The sequence below is a fragment of the Parus major genome, chromosome 1 (assembly GCF_001522545.3).
Source record: "Parus major isolate Abel chromosome 1, Parus_major1.1, whole genome shotgun sequence".
Taxonomy (NCBI): domain Eukaryota; kingdom Metazoa; phylum Chordata; class Aves; order Passeriformes; family Paridae; genus Parus; species Parus major.
The window spans coordinates 60,243,123-60,254,115 of record NC_031768.1 but is presented as its reverse complement, the minus strand read 5'-3'; the positions used below and the strand labels follow the sequence as shown (position 1 = coordinate 60,254,115).

The following is a 10,993-nucleotide window of genomic DNA, read 5'->3' as shown; positions in this document are numbered from 1 at the left end:
AAGCAAAACCCAATTTTTATTTCACACAATTAATATATGTTAAATAAAATATGTTGTGGTTGTTCGCCTTTCAGTTGCGCTCTTAGGATGCCAAACACCAAGAAATCAATTGTTAGCACATCCCTATCAGAAGGCAGTACCAGTTTTTTTACTGGAGCCTGACTTTCAGGAAAAATCAGTAGAGAATTTGATGGGTTTGCATTTATTGTAGAAAATACTTTCAGAATATAAGTTATTCATAAGCTGATAATCACAGGTAACATGGAAACCACCTGAAGCATCTTCTAAGAATATTCTACAGCTATTCATGAAAGATTTATTTGCCAGGCTTTTGGTTCAGAGTATCTCAACCTACGAAAGAGAACTTGAAAAGATTTTTTTAAGTGAAAAATGTACCACTTAATCATTATTAAAATAAATACCTGTGTTGTTTGGTTGGTTTATTGTGGGTTGATTTGTTTGTTTGTTTAAAATTCAATGATTCATTACCTTATATAATTTTTAGTGTATTTTTTGTGTATTTCTGTGTAAGTAACACTGACATCTATGGCACACATGTAAAGTCATCGGCTGCAACACTAACCACAATCTTGTTTCTTTTCCATTTTTCATGAGCAGTGATGCATTTCTCCAAGTGTCAGGGTCTGAAATTTTTACATGCTACCTCTGATCAAAGGGACCTCAGCACTGAATTACACAGCAGAGAGGAACATGGAGGTAAAAAAATTAATTCTCTTCCCTATTCAGACTAAACAAATCCACAACTGTCTTGAATCATGCCATATCAGCTACAATTAGAGACCTCAAACTAGATATAAACTTGAGCAATTTTTCAAAGTGGAAGTGTCTTGCTTTGGTACATAAACAAAAAGATCACATAAAGCCTCAATACTGTGAATGATGTTTCCTTTTTACTCCATAAACATACTAAACGTTGTAACAAATATATTTTGCATATGTTCAGTCAGTCAGGTGGATACTTGAGTTCCATCACAGTAGGATGAGCCAGAAAAAATACCCAGTTATGCATCAGCTACCTTTTCTGTCTTTTCTTTAAAGTTGGAAATTCATATTCAATAACTACTATGACAATATGGAAGCTGCAAAATCAAGTGCTTAAGTCAGAAATACCCACAGTTGTTCTAACAACATTAACATTACTTAATGCAAAGTATTTATATTCTCCTTTCTCTCATTCAAACTTGGATCACTTATCAGAACCGTCCTACAAGTATCAGGAAGGAATGCCAATTACTCTCTATCAATAATTATCAATAATGAATATCAATAATTTTTCTGATGATCTTCAACTGCTCTGGTAGGAGTAAGAAGGAACTTCCTCTCATTTCCCCAAGGAGGCACTTAACGAGCTACATGGCTTGGTCAGCTCCACTTGCCTCCCTGCCTGTTTTGTCAAGTGAGAAAAGGTGTCACCAAGTAGAAAGGACAGAGGCAACTGAAGCAGGACTAAATTCCATAGTCTACATATGTCCTTGCCCCTATTAATTTGTTGAATGACTGCTCATGGAAAAATATAAATAGCTGCCAAACTGACCAAAATACTGACACTTAGATGCCCATCTTTCCCCAGTGGTGGAGGAGAAGCCAAGGACTATCACACTTGTCCGTACACAGGCATAGGTACCAACTATATGGATTTCTATATGAAAATGAAACCTACAAGTGGCTGCACTATGTCAGACTAAGGCCAGTTTTAGCCCTGTTTTCCCTGGTGACTGGGAAATGTTTCTAAACTCACAGACTTCCCATGTCTGGGAGAATCCCCATTTTTGATCCTTGACCCTCACATCTTTTCCTTTGGCTTGTTCTCTTCTCCCATCATGCAATTATTTTTCATTTGTGTTTCACCGCACCCCTTCCTTTCACCAGGCCAGCTGTGGGGCTTTGTCAGGGATGCCTGGGAAAGAATAAACACTGGGAAAAACATATACAATACCTGCTTGAAGTATTTCTTCAGTCTCTAACCACCTACTGTCCAATGACTTCTAGAGTCAAATGTGATTTCTGGAGTTAGTCTTGATGGTGTGAAATACAGAGGCTGCACAACAAGGTCAAATTGCAGCTCCAATCCTGTACCTTCAGTACTGACTCACTCACTGATTAGTGTTTCACAGCCTCATAATTGCACTATTGATATTTTCAAACACTCATGTCTTATTTATTTTTTTGCATTTGTACCTATTACAACTGTTTAAATGACAACAGGTCACTTCTTTTCTACAGTAAGTAAAAATTACATCATCATTTGCAGAAAATCGGTGGCATTGTTATTGTGCCTCTTAAAAGCATTAAAAGGTTTCCACTCAGTAAGACAAGAAGATGTTAAGAAAATTATCTTCTTCCTCCACTCCTCATTAGAATACAAGCAGAATAAGGGCAGGCAACAAATAATAAAATTTAGTAAGAGCAGTGTCTAATCCATTCCTTTATTTGCGTAGAAGGGTCATGTTGCCCTAATGCTGCTGGCTGATAAATCAGCAGCATTATAAAGATAAATCAGGATTGGGGATGAAGAGCACAAGTTCACTTGGGTCTGTGACAAAATAAATACTATTTTCACTTGGGTCTGTGACAAAATAAATACTATTTTCCTAGGCTGGATCATCTTTGCTAAATAACTATTACATAAACCCAACGTTGTCTGCTGCCCTGCAACACAGGGTAGATTGACAGGAAAGTGACTACTAGTTAAAAAAAAAGAAGGAATCCTTATCTGAAGAGAGGCTTGCATAATTTACTGTGTTGAAACAAATGCAGCAAGTAAGGCACAAGAAATTTAGGATCAGAAAAAATAACATTTTGGGTTTTATTTACATTTGAAATAGGCATTCTGTAACTCCTATGTATTGGTATATCACAGAGAACATTGTCTCAAAACAGTGCCTCTGTAAATCATCATAATTCCCAATAAAATGCCAGAAAACAAGCAGCGTGGCAAGGACTGGGGAAGGTAGGAGGAAGATGTATGATGACACCTGAGGAACGTGGATGAGCAAGCATTCCGAAAAAGAAACTGCAGTTGCCTTTCCTTCTGAAATTGCGTAATGTTCTGTAGAACTAGACAGTTGATTTCTTTTCCCAAAAATGTTCATAGTAGGAGTACCACACACAGCTAATGCAACAGTCTCCCAAGGAAGCCTATCTGTGCTGTTCAAAGCTGGTACAATAATTATAGCTGTAAACAGCAGCTACTCATTTAAAACACTATTACGACATGATGATATGCAAGCTTAACATGCTAGGATTCCAAAACCAAGTCATTAGAAGATGACTCCTATAAATTGAGTCATTCTGAATGTATGTAAGCTTCTCCTGATAATGCTAAAAATTACCACAACATTGCCTTGTTCACTGGTGGTGTGACTTTGGGGGACATAACCTTGGTTTACACACAGTTCACGAAAGCCATAATTTTCTGGGCATTAAAGGGAGATTCCACTAGTTCCACCCCAAGCATTATTTCAGTTTTGTGAAAAGCTTGATTTCTACATTTTTTTTTACATCTTTTTTTTCCCCTTTGACACCACCAAACTTTCAGTGGCACCTTTTTTCCAGGTATGGAAAACCTGCCCTAACCAAAGCTCAAAGTCTTGCTCACAGCTCCTGAAGAGAGATTTGGCATCCTGTGTAAGGGCATGGCACTGTACCAGCAACAGGAACACATCAAGGAGATGAGAATTCAGATTTAAAAACCCAAGGCTGCTTGCTGGGGAATTGCCTAAGGAAGATGAAGTTCCAAGGGTCTTGCTACAGTCTGGAGTCTGATGCTCAGGGAAGTCTGCAGTGCTGAACTCCCGCAGCTGTGAGAATAGGGAGGAAGAAGTGTGGTGAGAGAGCCTGTGAGCACTATGAGATGAAGAGAAAGGGACTCAGTGTCAGCTGAGGGTCTTGGTTTTATGATGAAGAAAAATGCCCACACAATGCAACATTGAGGCTATACAAGACAAGTAATGTCTAATAATCCTGAAATTAATAAACAAATAATGGGGGAAAAAATCTTACAAAATTCTCTTTCTGCTTTTCATATGCCAGCTTTCAAAGAGGCAATTTTCTTTATTGTAGCCAAAGTCAGAGGAATTAACTTTTTTTAAAAAATGTTAATAGAAAACTTCAAGCTACAAATCTCCTGCTGCAGCTCCACAGAAAGCTATTTGTTAACTCCTAGGAGGTTCCTGATTTTGTACCACAGTGAGCAGACGAAGTGAAAAAAAAAAAAAAAGAACAGGTCAGAGGTGGATACAGACTCTCTCAATTAGGAAGAAAAAATAAGCAAACAAACTAGCAATGAATGGGCTAAGCAAGAAAAAATGTAAACAGAACAAGCAACTGTAACACCAAACCCAGTCATTTATTGCCTCTCTACTTAAGGCCTTTGGCAAGTATTAGAGATAAAGCAGTACATTTTCTCAGTGCTGAAACTGGTAATCTCAGAAGAGACAAATTAAAGGTCCTGCCAGCCAGGTTGATAAGAATCAGCTGAAGAGAGGAAAAGGTACTCTTGAGGTTAGAAGTCCTATCAATACTAACATTATCTAAGGCCTGCAGCACTGCCAGGTCTTGTGACATTTCCAACACATTTTCTAAAATGAACAGCAAATAAAGTTCTTTCCCAACAGGGTGGAAATCTAACATATAGGCTATCTCATGCCTTCCCATATGATGATAAAAGTCCACTTCTATAACTTTTCTTGCTACACCAAGATGATGATTTCTGGGTTTGCCCACAGAGTTTCTTCAGACAACCTGCATGAGTAGGACAATAAGCTGTAGCATAGATACACCCTGCTCCTGCATCACCACCGCTATTGGCAAGATGCTGGGGCAGGAAAAGCCTGACAGCTCAGGAAGAGCACAAAATGAGTTTTGCTAGACTGTTTCCAGACTCAAGTACACAGAAAGTTCAGGTCCTCCAACTGCACTAGTGCCTCCAGTGTTCTTGAAGCTGCAGTTACCAAAGCCAAAGATAAATGACTACACACAATCTTGGAAGAGCTGATCTTGCCTTTGCTTTAATTGTTTTCCCCAAAAAAAGTTATTTTTGTGGTTAAAAAGAAGAAAGTTTTAACTAAATATCCCTGGTAGACACTGTGTAACAGCAGCATAGAACAGAGGGGGAAAAAAAAAAAGGCAGGCAGGACAAAGAAGGAAATAAAGCCTGAGAGTAACAGTATTGGATCAGAATAAAGGTCTGCTTTGCTCATCATCATGACTCCAGTAAAGAGGTCACAAACAGACATCTATGAAGAAACCTAAGGACAGTGCAGCTATGTATGTTTATCCTACTGGGTGTGCATCCCAGTGTCCACCTGGCTTTGGGGCTTGGGGTCTCTCAAATCAGATGCCCCCTTAGGTGGATTTTTGGTTGATGAGAAGGTCAACATAACCCAGAAATGTGAGCTCACAGCCCAGAAAGTCAATTGTATTCTGAGCTGTATCAAAAGAGGAGTGGCCATCAGGTCAAGGGAGGCGACTGTCCCTCTCACCTCTCCTGAAACCCCATGTGGAATACTGCTTCCACCTTTGGGGTCTCCAGCATAAAAGGACACAGTCCTGTTGGACAGGTCCAGAGAAGGGCCACAAAGGTGATCAGAGGTGGTGGAGTACCTCTCCTATGAGCACAGGCTGAGAGAGCTGGGGTTGTTTGGCCAGGAGAAAAGGTTCCAGGGTGACCTTAGAGGGGTCCTTCCAGTACCTAAAAGAGACTACAGGAGAGAGACTTTTGACAAGGAAATGTAACAATAGGACAAGGGACAAAGGCTTCTCAAAAGAAAAAAAAGGGCTGGATTAGATTATGTATTAGGAAGAAATTCTTCACTGTGAGGATGGTGAGACACTGGAAGAGGATGCATAGAAAAGTTTTGGATGCCCCATCCATGTAAGTCTTTCAGGCCAGGCTGGATGGGGCCCTGAGCAATCTGGTCTAGTGGAAGATATCCCTGCCCATGGCAGGGCGGCTGGAACCAGATGGTCTTTAAAGCCTTTAAGGCAACCCAAACTATTGTATCATTCTACAATCTTTCATATCCCTTTGCTCTCCTCTAAGGTCATGTTAGCCTTTAGCAAATACCACCTTTATGTCCACATTTTCTGTCAAGGAATTCAATTACATTCTGAGTGCAGAACCACCTCATTTTATTTACTTTGAAACTGACTCCTGCAAGCCTTACATCTGTTACACGTCAGTCTTGTACTGGCCAAGACAGAAGACATTTGATTTTCCTCTGCCCCCTTGATCCATCATTCAAGGCTCTGAATTTGCAATACTACAGAAGTCTGAACCCATCAAATGTGATCATGCTGGTAAGTGGGTAAACTGCAATAATCAGCAAAATACCTCATAGAAAACAAACACAATTTGTGAAGTCATGATCTGCAATGCCTGGCATGGCTAAGATTCCTGGCACTCCTCAAGAGTCACAAGGAAAACAAAGATCTCTGGTACAAGCCAAAAGTACACTTCTGTTTAGTTTACTACTTCTACAAGTTAGATGTGAGCATCATAGAAGGACAAAATACACTCTTGGGATTAACTCCCATTGTTTTGTATCAGGTTCTGTTCTCAGGTGAGAAACTGTATTACAATAAGAAGATTATTTTGCTCAGACATACATGTTAGACTACTCATACAATATACTGAAATAGCCAGACTTTAAGGACATCACGGACATTTATCCAAATTCTCAAAAAATTAAATTCCAGTTGGTGCTGACCTACGTTAAATCTGTATCTTTTTGTAATTCTACCACTGCACCTTCCCTGTTCTTCCACAATATTTATTATAACCAGTACCATAGGCCTTGACTACATATTCCTTAAAGCAGGAATCATTGCTTCCTTGTGTGTTTCAACAGCTACCAGTGGAGACTCACAATGATTATAGCTCCTGGAAAGCAACTGGGAAGGTTGTATTTTAAGCTGTGTTGTATTTATCTGCCAACAAACCCAGTTATATTTCCAAGACAAAAACTGTTTCTGTGTCTTGAAAATGGCAGAATCCACACCTAAATTATCTTCAACACTGAGTTGTAAGCTAGTATTTAAATTAAAAGTTACTGTTTTATTCCTCCAGACAATTTTTCAGTTAAGAGTTTCACTTTTTAAGTTTAGTTAATATATGTTAACTGCTTGAAAGAGGATAAAATCAAATGTGCATTTAGCAGCTTTATACCATCCCATGTTATACCATAAGAAGTCTCTGCCTTGAACAAAAAATTGCTGATTTTATCACATGGAGTTTAGTGATTACCATCACGCTTACTATGAATTTCAAATATTCCAACATATATATAATCAACATGTGAATCCTTTTATTTTACTACAATATCAAGAAATTAAGGAAGTGGTATCTACAAACAGTTTGAGTGTTGTATATCTGTGTCTGCAGTCATACTCATACACTCACAATTGGTAAAATTTTAACACTAAATTCACTCTGTATTGTCTGTCTACATGCTCAAAAGCTTGGGCAACACTATATACTCAGCTGCTGCCCATGCAGCTTCCATATAATGCACTTCCACAAGGACAGCACCTAATTGCATTTGCTCTTACATGAGAATGCATTTCTTCACTGTATCATTCTCAGCAGACTACACAGGCTCAGAGCAGCAGCTTCTGAGTATTTTTACTGGGGGGGGAGCAGGTAACACTTTATACTGGCACAAATGCTCGATTTTCACAGCTTCTGTCACCACTGACAGCACTTTCAGGTAGGTGCAAGCAATGCCATAAACAAACAAGAGCCACATACACATATTTGGGTTTAAATCGCTTGCTCATCCTCATATAGGACCAAGCAAAGCCAATCCTCATTTCTTTTTTCCTTCAGCTTAGTGTGTCATTTGCTATGCTCCTTTCTCTTTTAGCATAAACCAGCCTTCAGGCACTAAACAACACTAGTTGAATCACCAAGCACTGTTTATCACAAGCTCTAAATAAATAGGATTTCTGTATGGAAAAACTGATTTAAAATGATAAAATGCAAAAGGAACTCAAATTTAGTTTAAGGAAACTTGTCTCACATTCCTGAATATTTTGACTGTAAACTTCATTTGAGATATTATGGATACTAAAGATTTTACATGGGCTCAACCAACACACACTTCATAGAAGAAAAATCCATGAGATCCTGTTAAGTAAAACACCACCACTCTGGCTCTGGAACTCCCTGAGCTGTGAATCATTAAAGGCTGGAAGAAGCTGAACAGGTTGCCCAGAGAGGAGGTGGATGCTCAGTTCTGGAAAAAGTTAGGTTGGACAGGAGTCTGAGCAACCTGTTTTACGTGAAGATGCCCCTGCTCATTGCAGGGGTGTTGGACTAGGTGAGCTTGAAAGGTCCCTTTCAAACCAAGCTGTTCTATGATTCTATGAGAAGTGTCTTGGGGAGATATCATTGTGCTTCTGCACAGGTCTTACACTCATCTCAAGGTATCTGCTGCTGACCACCACTGAGGACAGGACACCAGCCAGATGACCTCTGGTCTGATCCAGTATCACCCACAGTCTCTCAAACAGCATCATGCAGAGTCACAACACTACCATGGCTTTTCTAGGTGGTTTACAACTATCCTAACAGTAAATGCGATTAAAATTGTCAAGGATTTATGACACAAGCTCTAAAGTTTGACAGCACCTTACCAATGTAAAAGTTTTTTAAGGAGGTAAATCAAATGGTTTCTGAATGTCATATCTCTTTTACTTTTTTTACTTACTAATAAACCTTACATATTTTTATTACAGTAATACCCCAAAGGATATTTTTATGATAACATACTAAATAAATACATAAAAACATGATCATCTTTGCCTCTAAAGTACTTGATGTAGGCCAAGAAACAGTAGATTAACAGAAAAGTTGAGTACTACATAACCTGAATTACTTGAGAGGTAGTTTGGAAAAGGTCATCTGAGTTCCACAATGATTTTGAGAAAAAATTGAATAAACAAATAGTGTAACTGATGGCTGAGAGTCCTCCTTGGTAAGAAGGTTGGTAAGGTCCTTAGTAAGGACCCTTGCCCCAGGGTAACCTACTACCATCACTGAGAGAGTTAATCCATAACCAGTTTGATTCCATGAAATGGATTTAGAACTCATCTTGTCAGCATATTTAAACATCTCTCACCATACAGTAATTCATTCTTCTGGCCAAAGCAAAAACACAAATAACTAAACACGTGGACATCTTACACAACATTGGCAGAACAAGGAGGAGGCACCCAGAGTGAAGAGCAAACAATTCAACCATTCAAACACAAACCGAAACAAAATAAATCACAAAAGCCAAGCAAAACCAAGAGTGTGTCCTTACAACTAAAATAACAACTAAATGGAAGTATCAAAAATCTGATTCATTTTAGCAGTTAAAATCTCAATACCTGATTTACATGAGACACTGCACAGCAGTGAATCTCAGTTTTCAAGTGGTATAAGATACCAATCTCTAGGAAGTAGCCCTTCTTATCTTAAAACTGCACCATGATTCACACAGAATCAGAGTGAACAGGTTTTACCAATTAATTGAGAAGAATTGCAAGCTATAAAACACACCTTGGATTCCATGCAAGTCTGCAGACTATAACATTCCTAACACCAGTCTTCTGACACGCTTAGGCCAGTGTAATGGAAGGAATCCCCATTTCACAAAAAATTCCCTGCTACAGAAAACACAAACCAAACCCTACTTCTGGCCAGACACAAACTATATACTTTTGACAGTATTTGATGCTGAAATGCAATTCAAAGTCAGACATGAGAAAAAGCAGACGTCTCCACATTTAAGTGTCCAAAAAGTTCTTTCAAGAGGATATTTTAAACACCCACTAGCACTAGACTTATGTTTAGGAAACGCTTTTAAGAAAAGTAGGAATTTGAAACTCTTTCACATGAGCCATCTCCTACCTGTGCCATTACCACTTAACAAGTGCCACTCCAGTCCCAGTACTATTTAACTCATGTGCATCAGAGATAATCCTACTTCTAATGGACTATTTTTATGACTGCTCAGTTTATGGAACTGCAATCAAATAACAAAAGATGCAGAAATGCATTACAAATCTTCCAACCAAAAGAAAAGAATTCAAACTAAAATGTAGGCAAGCAATAAATTGAAACAACAACAGCCAAAAAAAATATAAAAATTGAAAAATAAATTAAAAAGTCTAAAACAACATAGCAAAGAACATTACATTTCTAAACCTCTGCCTCATCATTTTATTCCCCTTCTCTTAAATACAAAATAATAATTTAAACTTTCTGGCAAAGCAGATAAAGTTTATGAAGATATTTTTAATGTTGTGATATTCTACAAAATATAACAAAAAAGACACTTTTTTTTTTTTAATCTACCAATTTCTTAAGAAGCAAACCTCAAAATCTGCAGTAATAATGTACTCACCAGCACTGCCACTCTCTGATTTTTCTTCTGATTGGTTTTCTGGAAAAAAAATAAACAGAAAAGTAATCATAATGTTTCTGTGTTATTTGAAATTACATCTAATAACTGGGTTGCAAAGTAAATAATGATAAATTATGATATAATCAAAATCACCAGGTTTGATTAATATTTATAAATATACCTTCTGAGGAATAATTTGCTACCAGGTGCAACAAAAAAATAAATTCCTTTAGTGCCCAAACTCACAACTTAAATGAGAGAATTCTATTGCACCTATGACTGAGCTCTGTGAGAACAAAGTTACACATTTATATAAAATTAATAGTAGGATTATGCTCAAGCAATGTACATTATTCATTTATCTCACTGGTCAGTCTAGACAAATGAATATTTTTATATATTACAAAAATAATCAGGGTTCTGCAAAAGAATTTTCTTAATTGGTATTAGGTAAATTTTTGACCTTGATCAACCTCTTCTCTACCCTTTCTACAGGCCATGGAAGAATTTATTTCTTCAAGCTTTTTCCTCTCTGATTATTTGTCCTCAATTGGTACTACAGTCCATTAGTATTTTTT

The 10,993-nt window shown here is 37.9% G+C and overlaps 1 protein-coding gene across 1 annotated transcript in view; it reads right to left on the bottom strand.

The window, feature by feature from the left end:
- The window catches only part of GTF2F2 (general transcription factor IIF subunit 2), an 80,112-nt gene that overhangs the window by 54,828 nt on the left and 14,291 nt on the right, over positions 1-10,993 (bottom strand). Inside the window, exon 5 of the mRNA XM_015630175.3 lies at positions 10,416-10,454. Within this exon, the coding sequence (XP_015485661.1) occupies positions 10,416-10,454 (39 nt within the window). The remainder of the gene's footprint in view (positions 1-10,415; positions 10,455-10,993) is intronic.